This window comes from Ranitomeya variabilis, chromosome 6 (assembly GCF_051348905.1).
Source record: "Ranitomeya variabilis isolate aRanVar5 chromosome 6, aRanVar5.hap1, whole genome shotgun sequence".
Taxonomy (NCBI): domain Eukaryota; kingdom Metazoa; phylum Chordata; class Amphibia; order Anura; family Dendrobatidae; genus Ranitomeya; species Ranitomeya variabilis.
The window spans coordinates 480,703,173-480,720,934 of NC_135237.1; the positions used below are offsets into that span (position 1 = coordinate 480,703,173).

The 17,762-nt window shown below is 43.3% G+C and overlaps 1 protein-coding gene across 2 annotated transcripts; it reads left to right on the forward strand.

Moving 5' to 3' along the window:
* The first annotated feature begins 437 nt into the window (after positions 1 to 437).
* On the forward strand, positions 438 to 17,417 carry GDAP1 (ganglioside induced differentiation associated protein 1). Of its 2 annotated transcripts, none has more exons than XM_077270669.1 (6): positions 438 to 778; positions 4,373 to 4,565; positions 9,690 to 9,863; positions 11,223 to 11,317; positions 12,675 to 12,789; positions 16,873 to 17,417. In XM_077270669.1, the coding sequence occupies exons 1-6, from the start codon at positions 494 to 496 to the stop codon at positions 17,256 to 17,258; spliced, it is 1,248 nt and encodes a 415-aa protein (XP_077126784.1). In that variant the 5' UTR covers positions 438 to 493; the 3' UTR covers positions 17,259 to 17,417. The 2 variants fall into 2 exon arrangements, with proteins under 2 accessions (XP_077126784.1, XP_077126785.1); XM_077270670.1 differs by having other exon boundaries at positions 767 to 922.
* The last annotated feature ends 345 nt before the right edge of the window (positions 17,418 to 17,762 follow it).

Consider the following 17,762-nt stretch of genomic DNA (forward strand, 5'->3'; position numbering starts at 1 on the left):
GTTATGCCCTGATTTATGTGGCCATCTGACTGTGTCCTAAGTGGGGCCATCCTGCTAAGTAGGGGACTGTGGGGGCCATCATACTGAATGGGAGACTGTGGGGGCCATCATACTGAGGGGCTCCTGGAACCATTATATTCAGTAGGGGCCAGTATATTGGGGGACTTTGGGTTCCATCATAACAATTGAGGGGATGTAGGGGCCATTACACTGAAGGACCATCATACTGTGTGGGGAATCACACTAAATGGAGGTCATCATACTGAGTATGGGATTGTGGGGGCCATCATACTGAATGTCAGTATTCTCTGGTGACATTCAAACTAGTCATGTACGGCCTTGCTCCACTCCCTTGCATTAAGACAGTGAACGTCTAGTTGGAATGTGGCTGTGTGATTGCATAGCGCATACGTGTGGTCACATGACTTCATGGTCTCGCTGCCAGCAGCGACCTTTGCACGATGTGAAGAGTCACACTCTGCAGTCACATAGAATGATTGCAGACTTTTGTGCCGAATCTAGAAAACCCTTCAATAAACGCATTGACAGCTGCCATGGTGCGCACTATACACACAGACCAGCAGCCACGGAGTGTAATTATTATTATACACACACGCACCAGCAGTGTCTGCCCTCCCACAATGCTTTGCTGCTGCTGCCGGTGCTGATGCAGCCGAGCCTCCCTCCGCCGGCAGAGATGAGTGAGCAGCAGGCCGGGCCGGGCGCCGGGGAGAAGCTGATCCTCTACCACTGGACGCACTCGTTCACGTCCCAGAAGGTGAGAGGCCGCGGGGTCTGACAGGACAGTGCGGGGGGCGCATCCCGGCCATCCTCACCGGATACCGCGGCGTGCACAATCCTCAGCCTCCGCTGCAGCCCGGGAGGGGACTGGCCGCAGGGTAGGAGGCAGCCGGGAGCGGAGGTAGGAGAGCCGGAGAGAGCGGGGCTGAGCCCACTGCGGACACGGAGGTCGGGCGGCTCCGGCTCCGGCTCCATCTCCTCTGTGCCTGCAAATGGTGTGATCCAAGGCGATGACTGGCCGCCGGTGTGTTATTTTTTTCTATTGGAGTGCTGCCTTCATCTTTTTGGATAATAGCATGAGGTTTGGTATATACCTGGAAGGATTTTTTGCACCCTTTGTTTCCTTTTGGTGCTGCTTTTTGATATATATATATATATATATATATATATATACACACACATACATATACACATATATATATATATATATATATATATATATATATACATAACGTGCTGCTGTGTATGTAGGTGTGTATATGTCACTGTGTATATAGGTGTGTGTATAGGTGTGCACCGTGTGCATGTACAGGCGCTATCTACCCTCATGTTTGTATGTGGGATTTGTGGCGTATACCTGTGGCGGTGTATGCCTGTGGCGGTGTATACCTGTGGCGGTGTATACCTGTGGCGGTGTATACCTGTGGCGGTGTATACCTGTGGCGGTGTATACCTGTGGCGGTGTATGCCTGTGGCGGTGTATGCCTGTGGCGGTGTATACCTGTGGCGGTGTATGCCTGTGGCGGTGTATGCCTGTGGCGGTGTATACCTGTGGCGGTGTATGTGCCCTGGTATATGTACACAGTAGTTGCCTATATACAGTGTGTGTCTGATACCTGCTGTCCTGGACTGTGCACCATGTATCCACTGTCACATCCTCTAATTATGGTGTAAAATGTGTCGTGATTCTCGGATCCTTTGACCAGTGGAAGCCACAGTGAGGAAAAAGAGCAATGATGAAGATACAGTGCAGGACATGAATACATTGTATCCAGAGGTGTGTTAAGGGAAGCTGTCAGGCCCCCCCTGGCCCCCAGAACCACCAACAAGAACATTCTCTGCCTAAGGCCGGGGTCACACTAAATGTATGGAAAATCGTTCCGAGTCTCCCTGCTGAGTCGCAGTTCTCCGTGTGTGATGTGTGTGCAATGCGATGATGCGATTTTCTCGCACCTGTGTTTCCTTATGACAAGCGTATGGCTTTACATTTCTCACTGCTTTTCCCCATTGGATTTCATGGCTCAACAGGCTGAAATGAGGAAAATGTGTGCGTATTTCTTGCAAGCTACACTGATGGAGAATTGAGAGTTATATTCTAGTCAGAACGATGACAACAGGTGGGGGCTTTTAGGACTCTTACTCCCATCAGCCAACACCTGCCGCCACTAATAACAGTATCAACAGGAGCGGATGATTGGGGTATTCCACAGCTGCTACCTGCGCTCTAATGAAATAAATGAATGAAAAGCCTGACGTGGGTTCCCCCCTATTTTCTTTAACCAACCAGGCAAAACTCACAGCTGGGGGCTCCAACCCTCAGCTGTCAGCTTCAGCAAGGTTTGTTATCAAAAACAGAGGGGTACCCATGCTGTTTTTTTGATTATTTAAATAATTAAGAAAAAAAAAAACGGTGTGAGGTCCCCCCCCATTTTTGACCACCAGCCTCGCTAAAGCTCATAGCTGGGGGCTGGTATTCTCAGACTGGTAAGGGGCCATTGATATAGGCCCCCCAGCCTAAAAACAGCAGCCCGCAGCTGCCCAGAAAAGGTGCATCTACTAGATGCACCAATTCTGGCGCTTTGCCCGGCTCTCCCCACTTGCCCTGTGGCCGTGGTAGGTGGGGTTAATATTTGTGAAAATAAAAAAGGGGAGAAGCCAGCGCTGCTCATGGTCAGAACGCAATACATAAAGTGCACATGCACATCTTAATTTCTAACTGTATTTCAAAATGAGACATTTAGCAAACAATTGATCAATTCTTTGAGCCACCCCGCCACGTCAAGGCATTCTCAAATGGGGCAGTCCTACTACGTTTTTTATATTCGCTGTGCCATTACGGCCTCCTAAATGTATTAAAAGCGTGGCGGGGTGGCTCAAACAATTGATCAATTGTTTGCTAAATTTCTCATTTTGAAATACAGTTAGAAATCAATATGTGCATGTGCACTTTATGTATTGCGTTCTGACCATAAGCAGCGCTGGCTTCTCCCCTTTTTTATTTTGACATTGGTTTGTGGCTGACCACCACTGTTGCCGTGCGCGCTGGGTTATGCATTCTTTCTGTTTCTGTGTTCATTGTGATTGATCTAGGCTGCTGTACACACACACAGCAGCCCTGCCCTAGGCTCTGTTTGAATGTGCACCTGTGTCTGGGCCTGTCTCACCCTTCATCTGCTGGTTAGGCAGTGTGGAGGTTGGACCTGAAAAGTCCATGTCCAGACCTGGTCAACCTTTATCTGCGCTTGCCCTTTCTGGTGCCATGGGAGTGATTCAGAAACACTTTCGGTACAATTTGCTTTAAATGTGGTTTTGCTTTTAATACATTTAGGAGGCCGTAATGTCACAGCGAATATAAAAAACGTAGAGTAGGACTGCCCCATTATGAGAATGCCTTGGCGTGGTGGGGTGCCTCAAAGAATTGATCAATTGTTTGCTAAATGTCTCATTACAGCTAGAAATCAATATGTGCATGTGCACTTTATGTATTGCGTTCTGACCATAAGCAGCGCTGGCTTCTCCCTTTTTTATTTTAATATTTGTGAGGTTGATGTCACCTTTGTATTGTCAGCTGACATCAAACCCGCGGCTCAGTAATGGAGAGGCGTCTATAAGACACCTATCCATTACTAATCCTATAGTTATATGTAAATAAAGGCACAGCAAGAATAATGTCCTTTATTTGAAAAAATGACAGACTCCTTTACACTACACATCCCGTCATCCAATGTAGATGACACAACACATGCCATCATCTACTGCAGATGACTCCACACATCCCATCATCTACTGCAGATGACTCCACACATCCCATCATCTACTGCAGATGACTCCACACATCCCATCATCCAATGTAGATGACACAACACATGCCATCATCCACTGCAGATGACTCCACACATCCCATCATCCACTGCAGATGACACTACACATCCCATCATCCACTGCAGATGACACTACACATCCCATTGTCCACTGCAGATGACACTACACATCCCATTGTCCACTGCAGATGACACTACACATCCCATTGTCCACTGCAGATGACACTACACATCCCATTGTCCACTGCAGATGACACTACACATCCCATTGTCCACTGCAGATGACACTGCACATCCCATCCATCTCACGGGCCTCTCTGCTATTGTCTTAATGTAGAATGGATCGCAGTTGTTGGGTTAAGCATTAGTGATATTCTCGCTCCCTTGAGGTATTGGGTCATGTTCACATACAGATTCTGGGGCAGAATGAATGAAGCTCGGCGTGCTGCAATAACCCACATCAGTTCTACATGTGATTGATCCTGGCCGATGTGCCGTACCTGTCTGCTCCTGTCTGCTTCCATTACTAGGTGAGGCTCGTCATAGCAGAAAAGGCTTTGAAGTGTGAAGAGCACGATGTGAGCCTGCCGCTGAGTGAGCACAACGAGCCCTGGTTCATGCGGCTCAACCCCTCAGGAGAAGTCCCAGTGCTGGTTCATGGCGAAAATATCATCTGTGAAGCTGCGCAAATTATTGATTATCTGGAACAGACATTTATTGATGGTAAGATTGTGATGTGATGGTGTGTGCACTATAGTATTAGGGTGGGAACTCGGCCATTAATGCATATATCGAAAACTGTATGAAAAGAATAGAAAAAAGACGTGTGCGGCCCAGAATATTGGCACAGAATATTGGCAAAGAGCTGCACCAGCATCGTTGCAGGACAAGAACCAGTACTGAAGAAAGCAAGTGAGGAGGGTCAGTGACCGAGCTTGGGAGGAAAGAGCAAAACTCTATTGGGTATTATACATGAATTACGTAAGCGCCCACGTGTGTTTGTGTGTGTGTGTGTATATATATATATATATATATATATATATATATATATATATATATATATATATATATATATATATATATATATATATATATATATATATATATATATATATATATATATATATATATATTTAGATATACGTAGTGTATAGCGCAGCCCACGCAGTACATTGCGCAGGCCAGGTAGTACATTGCGCAGCCCAGGTAGTACATTGCGCAGCCCAGGTAGTACATTGCGCAGCCCAGGTAGTATATTGCGCAGCCCAGGTAGTATATTGCGCAGCCCACGTTGTATATTGCGCAGCCCGCGTTGTATAATGCGCAGCCAGCGTTGTATATTGCGCAGTCCGCGTAGTATATTGCGCAGCCCACGTTGTACATTGTGCAGCCCACGTTGTACATTGCGCAGCCCACGTATATAGCAATGTGGGCATGATATCCGTGTTAAAAAAAAAAGAATTAAAATAAAAAATAGTTATATACCGTACTCACCTTCCGTTGGCGCCTGGATCCAGGAAGCGGTTACCGACGCTTGGGATCCACCGAAGCTCCGCCGAGCCGCTCGCGCCGGCCAGGATGCATTGCGAAATTACCCAGAAGACTTAGTCATCTGGGTAATTTCGCAATGCATCGCCGGGAACGGAAGATGGCGGCCGGCGCGAGCGGCTCAGCGGACTACGGAGGGTGAGTATAGCAGGTTTTTTGTTTTTTTATTATTTTTAACATTACATTTTTTTACTATTGATGCCGCATAGGGACACACAGGGTTAATAGCAGCGGTTACGGAGTGCGTTACCCACGGCATAACGCGGTCCGTTACCGCCGGCATTAACCCTCTGTGAGCGGTGACCGGAGGGGAGTATGGGGGCGCCGGGCACTGAGTGCGGAGAGTAAGGAGCGGCCATTTTCTTCCGGACTGTGCTCGTCGCTGATTGGTCGTGGCAATGGTCGTGGGCGTTTTGCCACGACCAATCAGTGACTAGGATTCCATGACAGACAGAGGCCGCAACCAATGAATATCCGTGACAGACAGAAGGACAGACAGACAGACGGACGGAAGTGACCCTTAGACAATCATATAGTAGATATATACACATATACATATATTGTAAGATTGCTCTTACTGAGTGTATTGGGGGACACTCGCTTGGCACGGGATTCAAGTACTTAGACACTTTAACAGTCCTTGTGGTTTATTATGGAGTCATAAGCCACAGAATTATGAACAAGCAAACAGTCTTTACATCAATTCTTCACATTATAGTATACGGCTATGAAACGCGGTCACTAAACACGCCGAACCTCTGTGTCCAGTTATCGTGGGTGACCGCACGCCATACAGTTCATTAATCTCCATGGAGCACAACAGGCACCAACATACGATATTACGGTTGCAGTCTCTAATCATGCTGGACCTTACTCTGTCCAGTTGCCATGGGTGACTTCACGGTTCCCCATACGCTGGGTTACCTCCTAGGAGCTCCTGCTCCACATGCTGACTCCTGTCAGTACTCTGTCTCACAGGGTAGCTGCCGAACTGGGATCACCGTCCCGGGCAATGCCTTGCTCACCAGGCCACCTGACAGTCCAGATCCTCAGACGGGCTGTAGCTTCCCCAAACGCAGTGCCATCACAGACTCTGCACACGCGTCCTCTCTGTGCGCTATTCAGGACGTCCATCCACATCTGGGACCATCCAACACACAGGCCCCCAGGTCCAAGGCCTCCCCCATGTGCTCTCATGTGACCCACATGGTCACATTATATACTTGCAGCCACACCCCTAGGTGGGAGGCGTGTGTGGCTATTTCAACTTTTACAACTACAGATATGCCTCCATGCATATCCTGAGGAGCACATGCAGTCCCCCCTAGCTGTAACAGGGGTCACTGCATCACAAATATATATATACACACACACACACACACACACACACACACACACACACACACACACACACACACACACACACACACACACACACACACAGTACAGACCAAAAGTTTGGACACACCTCATTTAAAAAAAGTTTCTGTATTTTCATAACTATGAAAATTGTACATTCACACTGAAGGCATCAAAACTATGAATTAACACATGTGGAATTATATACTTTAATTTCAGTTGTTTCACACTTTTTTGTTATGTCTTATATTCTAGGTTCTTCAAAGTAGCCACCTTTTGCTTTGATGACTGCTTTGCATACTCTTGGCATTGTCTTGATGAGCTCCAAGAGGTAGTCACCAGGAATGGTCTTCCAACAATCTTGAAGGAGTTCCAGGAGATGCTTAGCACTTGTTGGCCCTTTTGCCTTCACTCCAGGCTGTGTAAGGGCTATTTGACCAAGAAGGAGAGTGATGGGGTGCTACGCCAGATGACCTGGCCTCCACAGTCACCAGACCTGAACCCAATCGAAATGGTTTGGGGTGAGTTGGACTACAGAGTGAAGGCAAAAGGGCCAACAAGTGCTAAGCATCTCTGGGAACTCCTTTAAGATTGTTGGAAGACCATTCCCGGTGACTACCTCTTGAAGCTCAACAAGAGAATGCCAAGAGTGTGCAAAGCAGTCATCAAAGCAAAAGGTGGCTACTTTGAAGAACCTAGAATATAAGACATATTTTCACTTGTTTCACACGTTTTTGTTAAGTATATAATTCCACATATGTTAATTCATAGTTTTGATGCCTTCAGTGTGAATGTACAATTTTGATAGTCATGAACATACAGAAAAATCTTTAATTGAGAAGGTGTGTCCAAACTTTTGGTCTGTACTGTATATGACCCCCTGAGGAAGGTACACTTACCGAAACGCACGTCGGGGTGGTCCGGTGTCCCCTGCGTTGGCCCAGGCTCCTTGCATCAGGTGATATGCATACTATCTTTCATGTCTGTAGCCTTATTGCTGCCTAATGGTATGGGAATTGTATAGAAAGTACTGTTGTGGCTACTCTTCACTGACGTTATATTATTATCTATGACATGCTATATGCTTCTATATTCCTGAGCTTTACCTGGGCTACCGTTGGGGCCACAAAAACTTTGGGTGACTACTGTTTCATGTTGCTTTTGGCAATTTCTGTCATCTGCTAGCCTCATTACACATTGTCTGGTCTTTTTGTAAGTGCAATTTTATTGATTATTAATAAAAGTTGTTTTTATTGGATTCTATGACTGCAAATTCTTTTGTTTTTGGTTGTTACTTGCTGGCAGTTATCCTTACTGTCCATACATGGGTGGTGTATTCACTTGGATATATGCTACTAACGAAGTTGTAATGTATATACTCCACCAATGATGTCTATTGGAATTTTTTTGTTTGTATATGTATGTATGAACTGAAACCACAGAGTCCATGAAATCAGGGTCTGAGTCCCTCGTAATACAGAGTAAACCACGGTAAAGTACTATAGGATGGTAAATAGGGGGATAAGACGCATCAGTAAGAATACAACCGGTGTATAAAAGCAGAAAAAGGTGCCAGTTATAAGAAAATCAAAGGCTTCACAATAACACTGAGTAAAGACATCAGTGTTATAATGAACACCAACCAATGCCAGCATGTAGGACCTGGGTCGTGGGGAACAAGGGAGGACCATGGAGTTGTGGCTTTGTCACTTGTCTGGTTCCTATACAGAAATTGCTTGGACTCTGTTTGGCTCTGGTCACACTAGCAGAACGGCTTCTTTTCCTCATGGAGCAATGACAGCTGTGCCAGATCCCTTTTTGAATGGATCCTGACAAAGTCTGAGCAATGAATTTACTTCTGCTTGGGTCCATCTCTCTTCCATTAGGGTTTTCGTATTTTCTACAGTAATAGCGCGTCACACTAAGCTGTACTGTAGTTAGAAAGCCATAGTCCACATGGACTGCAGCGGGAATTAATGGCCGGGTTCAGATACCAACATGGCCTTACCCATTACTAGAAATATCTGCCACAACATTGTAAGCAAAGAGCAATCTTTTTAATGGACGTCTGTATGATACTTTGTCAGCCATGCAGTGGTCCGGCCATTTTATACTGTTGGAGATCAGTCTGAGCGCACTCTATGAATAAGACCTACTGATATTGTTTTTGTTTTACATTTTGGGGCGATTTTCAGTAGTTGTGTACCTGTTAAAGTAAACATACGTGATCCAGATCCCTTTGTCTCGCCCCATTGTATTACTTACAAGCCTTCTCTGTACCCAAGCTGTTGGTCTTGTTCCGTCAGTGCAGTTTTGAAGGTGATTTTAACATATCTTTGATGTAGGCCAAAAGTTAGATTGGATTATGGAAGAGGAGGAGTCTTTCCTTTGTATCACATATACAGTATACTGTCTGCTTTTTACATACTGGTTTATAGGAGAAGCTTGAGAAATCTCCATCATTTTTTCTTCCATCCGAGAACCTCTGCTCAAACTCTGATGGTAAAATCTGACCAAACTCTGATCCAAAAACACTGATGAAACTCAGACCGGTTTTAGCGAATGAGAGAAGTCGCTGACGTCTGAATGAGCCGTAAGGCTTTATTCACCTGTGGCAGACTTACAGACATTTTGGTGAATGTCCCTTTTATGTGAATGAGGCTTTCAGAAATCGGCCACTTTCCCATGTACAGATCTGATTTTCTGTCACAGAATGTCTGCAGCCAATCGTAGAAGATAACATTCCCCTATGATATCTTAATCTTTTGAATTTTTTTTCTGGAATGTTCCTTCCCTTCTACAAGTGAGTTATTGCTTATCTACAAGGGTCCGATAATGCAGAATATTTTATACTTTCTCACGCATTTCTTCTCATTTTATTGTGGTATTTGTGTGGGGTATTTTTTTGCCAGTTTGATGTAATTCTGGATGTATTTTCAGAGAAGACCCCAAGGCTGGTGCCAGATGAAGGAAGTGTCTACCACCTCCGAGTGCAGCACTACAGAGAACTGCTGGACTCATTGCCTATGGACGCATATACTCATGGCTGCATCCTGCACCCGGAGCTCACGGTGGACTCCATGATCCCAGCATATGCCACATCCAGAATCCGCAGTATGTACATTATATACAGCACCGTGCGTCTCGGAGGGTAGGATGCAAAATATGACTACCACACTGACTGCGTATGATTGTGACTGTGCATGGACCAGATATTGGGTTCTTAGTCTGGAGGAAGAGTCATATAAAGAACCTCTTCCAACTACTCATATTTTAATATTTAACAGCGTATTGTATAAAGCAGAGGTTATGCAATGGCAGGCAGCTAGCTTGTCTTGTCTCAGATATAATGTACCCTTTTTTTCATATGGAGCCCAAGAGGCGCTATCCCAGTGATCAGCGGATTACTGCAGGTCCTTACCATGGGAAATGTACTAACACCTGACCTCCATTAATAAGGAGTTCCCAGAAGTAGAATAATCAGCAATCAAACGTGACAGCTGATAAGTTTTGATTATGGGAAAACTTCTTAAGACCTCATTCGGACATCCGTTTTTTGCATATGAGTGCTATCAATGTTGTACACGCATAGCACTCATACCTATGATAGTTTATCGGGTCATTCACATGTTCTTGACTTTTCACAAACTGTACAAAATCGCAAAGTCATGTCTGATTGTGAACCGATTGTCGCATCAGAATCTGCATTGGGGCTGTGAACAAATCTTGCAGCACTCGGATGGCATCCGAGTGCTTTCCACTTTTCATTGACTGTCATATAGAAGGTGAATAAACTTTGTTGTAAGAAAAACTGATGACACGGACCAAACTTTGATCAAAATAATCTGTCAGTTTTTCTCACATGTGATAAAAAACTGACATCTGAATGAGGCTTTAGGGTTTGCGTAGACAATGTCTTTTTAAGGCTGGCGAACCCAATAGCTTTTTCAAGAGGAAAATGCTTAAGTAAATTCTGACTTTTTTTTTCCTTATTTGTCATGTTAAAGTTTTTTTTTAACATTTCATGAGTGTTTTTTGATGTTTTTTGCCCACCTGAATATCCTGAGTGTTTTTCCAGCATTTTGGGTGACGGTAATTTCTTCTTTTTCTGGTACTTTAACTCCATTCAACGCTGAAGAAACTGCTAACAGTTTTTCATGCAAAAAGCACTGGAAAAGACTGTAAAAAAGACTTGTATTATTAATAATAGAGATGCTATAGAGCGGAAAACTCCTGTAGAATGGCCGGGTAACAGCCTGGGTTCTTTGGAAAACTGAATTGGTTAAATACGCAAAAAAGCCTGCCTATATAAATAGCAAATCGATTGTACATAGAGGAGCTTATGGAAATTCCTCTGCGCGTTTAGTTAGTGCTTTTTTATTCTTGCGTTTTCGGTGCCGAATTTGCCTGAAAAAGACCTGGTGTGCCCAGACACTTAATGATATTTCTCACATTGTTGTTAACTATTTGCAGGCCAGATTGGAAGTACTGAATCTGAACTTAAGAAACTCGCTCAAGAAAACCCAGACCTTGAAGATGCCTACATTGCAAAACAAAAACGCCTAAAGGTAAGTGTCCCTGACTGTGACAAGTGTTTTTTTTTTTTTTTGTATTACATGAGTTCTTAATAACTGAATTTACTCGTTTGAAGACATCTCCAATTCATATGTCCTATATGGGTATAGAAACATAATAGGATGAGGATCTTCTTAATGTATAAGAAGAGAGTTCTGCTGTGGAGCTATCCATGTGTTACATTACAGATAAATCTGTCTGATTTCAGGTTCCAAAACCAGCCACATTGAAAAGGGGGTCGAGACAGCACCATTTATTAATGCAATGTATATTCTACATTGCAGTTTGATTACCCAGTGATCAGACGTAAACTTTTACTAGGCTTCAAAGTCTACAAAAACATCCCTGTTTTGTCACTGAGAGATGTAACTAAAAATAATAATAAAAAAACATTTTATTTAATTTTTTAAAACTATATTTAGTGATTGTAGATTTCTGGTGAGCGGTTATTATAAGAGATGGGCAAATCAATTCTCAGGTCCAGCGGCCAGGTCAGTAGTGTCACGGGTGTGTCAGACAATAATCCTGGATCCGGCTGTAGAAGATCTTTGCGTTTAGCGCAAGCACTTTCTTGATATTTGCATCTCTGTTATGGAGCGACATCCTTCTCCCTCTAGGACCCAGTAGTTACCTCCACCTTCTGCTAAGTCACACGCCTGTGCTGAAGGTTTAAATACATTCAATTACTGCAGCTTGGTGCGGATGTTAGCTCATACTTGCCTCAGTCTTGGAAGTTCTAGCAGTCGGTTAGTGTCTTCTCTGAAGACCCTTGAAGGATTTCTGGCGTGACGTATTGATTGTCTTCTCAAGCTAAGTGATTTCACCCATCCTTCTTCCCTCTCTGTCTTTAGTTTTAGTGGGGACTGACAAATGTATACCCCGTCCCCTCCCTTTGTAGGGCCCATCACTAGGGACAGGCAGGGATTAGGTTCCTGCTCAGCGATAGGTGCAGAATCTATATAGGGATGTTTAGGGCAGACAGGGTGATTTTAGATCTACCTAAAGGTCTCCACTTCCCCCTTCCTTAGTATTTGAGCTCCCTCTTCCCATTGTTGTGCACTTATCCTTCAACCCTTCTTCCTCCAGCATCCACGGCTTTTCTTTTGATTAGCTGGCCTGGCATGACATCATTGTTACTGCGTGCCGCACATGTGGCTTTGTGCCAGTCCGCCTATTCAAAAGAAAAGCTGCGGATGCTGCAGGTAGGAAGCGGTTCTCAAGGCTTGAATACGACGGTGACAGATTACTGACGGGGTCCGGTCCTGCGAATCGATTTGCACTATCTCTAGTTATGGCAACTTTCAGTTCTTAGCGGATTTGTGGGTTTTCATTATGATGATCTTTTTCCAGAATAAACTGATGGAGCATGATAACATCAAGTACTTGACAAAAATACTGGATGAGCTGGAAAAAGTCCTGGACCAGGTTGAAACTGAATTACAGAGACGTAGTGAAGAAACGCCAGGTAATTATAACCAATAATATCTGCTTCTGAAAGCACAGTGTCAGTACATGACTTACTGCGTATATCAATGTTTATGTTACCTGAACATCCTGTACTCTAGGCAATCTGGGCAAGTGTGGAGCGAGAGGAGGAAGTGTCCTGTGAAATAACCTATGTGGATCCTTTATCATCTACTGTATATAGAGGTGTTACCTGTAATTGTAATTCTGCCTCTGATGATAATGAGACTACTGAAAAGTCTGATGTACTAAACAGAAAGCATGTGTTTAGCCAGTGTGAAAATTGCAAGATTTCTATATATTTTTTTTATTCCGAGAGTGAAATAGAAAATAAAAAAAAAACATTAGCAAAAATGTTAAATATATACATTTGACACAAAATCCTGATTTAACCCCTTACTGACCTCGGATGGGATAGTACGTCCGAGGTCAGATACCCCGCTTTGATGCAGGGCTCCGGCGGTGAGCCCGCATCAAAGCCAGGACATGTCAGCTGTTTTGAACAGCTGACATGTGCCCGCAATAGCGGCGGGTGGAATCTCGATTCACCCGCTGCTATTAACTAGTTAAATGCTGCTGTCAAACGCAGACAGCGGCATTTAACCGGCGCCTCCGGCCGGGCGGCCGGAAATGAGCGCTTCGCCGACCCCCGTCACATGATCGGGGGTCAGCGATGCTTCTGCAGAGTAACCATAGAGGTCCTTGAGACCTCTGGTTACTGATCGCCGATAGCTGTGAGCGCCACCCTGTGGTCGGCGCTCATAGCACACCTGCATTTCTGCTGCATAGCAGCGATCTGATGATCGCTGCTATGTAGCAGAGCCGATTGCGTTGTGCCATCTTCTAGCCTCCCATGGAGGCTATTGAAGCATGGCAAAAGTAAAAAAAAAAAGTAAAAAAAAATGTGAAAAAATAAAAAAAACCAAAAGTTTAAATCACCCCCCTTTCGCTCCATTCAAAATAAATCAATAAAAAAAAAATCAAACCTACACATATTTGGTATCGCCGCGTTCAGAATCACCCGGTCTATCAATAAAAAAAAGCATTAACCTGATCGCTAAACGGCGTAGCGAGAAAAAAATTCGAAACACCAGAATTACGTTTTTTTTTTGTCGCCACGACATCGCATTAAAATGCAATAACGGGCGATCAAAAAAACGTATCTGCACCGAAATCCACAGCCATAAAGCCTTGTTTACATGCAGTACCAGCAGAAGCTGAGAGTTCACAAACCTCATGCACACGCTTGTTGTCTTTTTTTTTTTTTCAAAATTTGAGAACTGCAGGGCTTTTTAAATCTGCACCATGTCAATTTTTCCAACATTTTTTTTCACCCATAGGAAGCAATGAGAAAGTAAAAAAAGTGGCAAAAAATGCAACAAACGTTTTTGCAGCATTTTCACTGTAGTTTTACTTTTAATAAACATGTATTGTAGACAAAGCACAAATGTAATCCCCACCAAAAAAAAGTTGCAAAAAATGTATTAACATTAGTATTTTGAACACAACGCTTTTCCTTCCCAAAGAGCAGGTTTTGACTGTGGAAAAAAAAAAATCACAGCAAAAACGCTGTGTGTGAATATAGCCTAATGATAATCTGCCTGTAAATACCATTCTAAACGTTTGCAGGTGTCTAACTGCGTGTTCAGCTGTATGGTGAAAATGGAGTTATATTGTCTCATGGTCAGTCAAGTGGGTGGCGACAATCACTACACAATGAGCGCACACTGAGGGGTAGGATGTCACTCACTGAGCGGTGCATGTGATTCCAGCACGCTCACTGTGTACAGCCATGACTCCTCACAGTCCTGGTGCCGCCCACTTGACTGTAAGCTAAAGCATATGTTTAGAACTGAATTTTGCTGCCGGTCTTTTTTTTTTTGTGTGCAAAACATTGATTTTTGTCACTCATAAAATTGTAATCATACATTTATAGCTGGAAATACTTTAAATTTTATATACTGTTACTGTTCTATACTGGTGTTATAAAGTAGAGCGATGACTTTCGGCACTCAGTAAGTCACAAAAAATTTTTTTTCAAAATAATAATATCCACTTTAATTCACAGCCGACATAGTAGGATATACAGACATTAATCCATCCAACGTTTCGCCATCATTGCTTTTATCAAGGGTGTCTGTGAATGATATCCGTAGGAGACCGTTACTTTGGTGCTTTATGGTGGAGACAGGGATATTTATATATAGCTATTACGCTGTGAGGGGTATCCGTCGGCGTTTTCCCGGTGTTGAGGGGTGTTATAAAGTATTCTAATTTACTGAGAAAATGACTCCTAGGTTTTCATTGGCTGTAAGCCATAATCATCAACATTAACAGAAATAAACACTTGAAATACATCACTCTGTTTGTAATGACTCTATATAATATATGAGATTCACTTTTTGTATTGAACAATTGAAATAAATTTACTTTTGGATGATATTCTAATTTAGTGAGCTGCACCTGTATGTGTCGGGGGACATATGGGGCACCAGAGGGGATATTATGCAGGCATTATACAGTTGTGCTCAAAACATTACATATCCCAGCAGAATTTTTCCTTTCTTTTCCTTTTTTCAGAGAATGTGAATGATAACATCAAAACTTTTTCTCCACTCATGTTTAGTGGTTGGGTGAAGCCATTTATTGTCAAACCACTGTGTTTTCTCTTTTTAAATCATAATGACAACCCAAAAACATCCAAATGACCCTTATCAAAAGTTTACATACCCCATTTCTTAAAATCGTGCATTGCCTCCTCTAATATCAATGACAGCTTGAAGTCTTTTGTGGTAGTTGTGGATGAGATTCTTTATTTTCTCAGATGGTAACGCTGCCCACTCTTCTTGGCAAAAAGCCTCCAGTTCCTGTAAATTCCTGGGCTGTCTAGCATGAACTATGCACTTGATCTCAATGATATTGAGTGGAGTGGCTCAATGATATTGAGGTCATGAGACTGAGATGGCCACTCCAGAACCTTCACTTTTTCTGCTGTAGCCAATGACAGGTAGACTTGGATCATTGTCATGTTGGAGTGTCCAAGTATGTCCCATGCGCAGCTTCTGATGATTGCATCTTTCCTTTAACTTTGACCAAGTTTCCTGTGCCTTTGTAGCTCACACATCCCCAAAACATCAGCGATCCACCTCCGTGCTTTATAATAGGAATGGTGTTCATTTCATCATTGGTCTTGTTGACCTCTGTCCAAATATAACGTTTATGGTTGTGGTCTCATCACTCCAAATTACCTTGTTCTAGAAGTTTTGAGGCTTGTCTCTGTGCTGTTTTGCGTATTGTAGGCAGATACTTTGTGGCATTTGGCTACAGCAGAACAAAGTGAAGGTTCTGGAGTGGCCATCTCAGTCTCCTGACCTCGATATCTTTGAGCCACTCTGGGGAGATCTCAAGCGCACAGTTCATGCTAGACAGCCCAGGAATTTACAGGAACTGGAGACTTTTTGCCAAGAAGAGTGGGCAGCTTTACCATCTGAGAAAATTAAAGAACCTCATCCACAACTACCACAAAAGGGTTCAAGCTGTCATTGATGTTAGAGGAGGCAATACACGGTATTGAGAAATGGAGTATGTAAACCTTTGATCAGGGTCATTTGGATGTTTTGGGTTGTCATAATGATTTAAAGAGAGAAAACACAGTAGTTTGACAATAAATGTCTTCACCCAACCACTAACCATGAGTGGAGAAAAAGTTTTGGTATTATCATTCATATTCTCTGAAAAGAAGGCCAAGAAAGCAGAAATTCTGCCGGGGTATGTAAACTTTTGAGTACAACTGTATATATGCTGTATTTGCATACGTGGCTAGCATGCAAATACATATATTCACAATCTAGGACACATCCCTTTACATATACAGTACATATATGCAATTGCTTATATAGATGGATTAGACAGATGAGTTGGTAGATCTATAGATAGCCAGTAATCAGGTAGGTAGAGATATAAGTAGATGGATGGATAATGTAGGTAATGCAAATATCATATAGCGCATTAGTGCTAGTACAAAAAATGGTGATGAGTAAAGGTTTCTTTCCTTTGACGTCTGTTCTTTCTCTCTCGCCTACAGAAGAAGGGTCGGGCAGTGTGTCCTGGCTGTGCGGACAGTTTTTCAGCCTGGCAGACGTATCATTAGCTGTCACTCTTCACCGATTGAAGTTTCTTGGATTTGCCAGAAGAAATTGGGGAAATGGAAAACGTCCGAATTTAGAAGCATATTATGAAAGAATCTTGAAGCGGAAGACTTTCAGTCAAGTTCTTGGAAACGTCAATAACATTTTAATCTCTGCCGTGTTGCCGACTGCATTCCGAGTGGCCAAAAAACGAGCCCCATCGATTTTGGGCACTACCGTCGTGATGGGATTGCTGGCGGGAGCAGGCTATATTTTTTTCCTTTGTGTTAGGAAAAGACTTTTCAATGCATTCTCATCTATTAGGTCAAAACACTTTTTTTAGTTCATCAGAATCTAATATTCGGTAAGTCTAAAGGGACAGAAATATATAACAATGATAAAATGTTGCAAACATGATTTGGGATTGTGAAAATAAATCCATTCTCACTGTGTACACACAACCCCACATGGGGTCACCACAATAAAATATAAGTGAAAGCTATGCATATTGGTATTTGTGTTTTATGCTTAGAACTGTTCAATGAATGATTAACCCTCACCCGCTGGGTATAACCAGGACTCTGGATCTCCGTCACCTCCTCCATTGCCGAGAATGCTTTTCCGCCGAAAAAACGCTAAAAAAACTATTACATTAGCATCCCATCATTTTTAATGCATTTCGCATTTTTTGTGCACATGCTGCGTTTTTTTTCTGTGGCGGAATTGCATTCCGGAAAAAAACGCAGCATGTTCATTCTTTGTGCGGAATCGCAAGGATTCCGCACACATAGGAATGCATTGATCCGCTTACTTCCTGCATGGGGCTCTGCCCACCATGCGGGAACAA

Bases quoted from the DNA above. Each gene is read 5' to 3' on its own strand.
- GDAP1 (XM_077270669.1), top strand. From the start codon at position 494: ATGATTGCAGACTTTTGTGCCGAATCTAGAAAACCCTTCAATAAACGC. The intron at 779-4,372 runs GTGAGAGGCCGC...TTCCATTACTAG, and splicing joins ACTCGTTCACGTCCCAGAAG to GTGAGGCTCGTCATAGCAGA. The intron at 12,790-16,872 runs GTAATTATAACC...TCTCGCCTACAG, and splicing joins ACGTAGTGAAGAAACGCCAG to AAGAAGGGTCGGGCAGTGTG.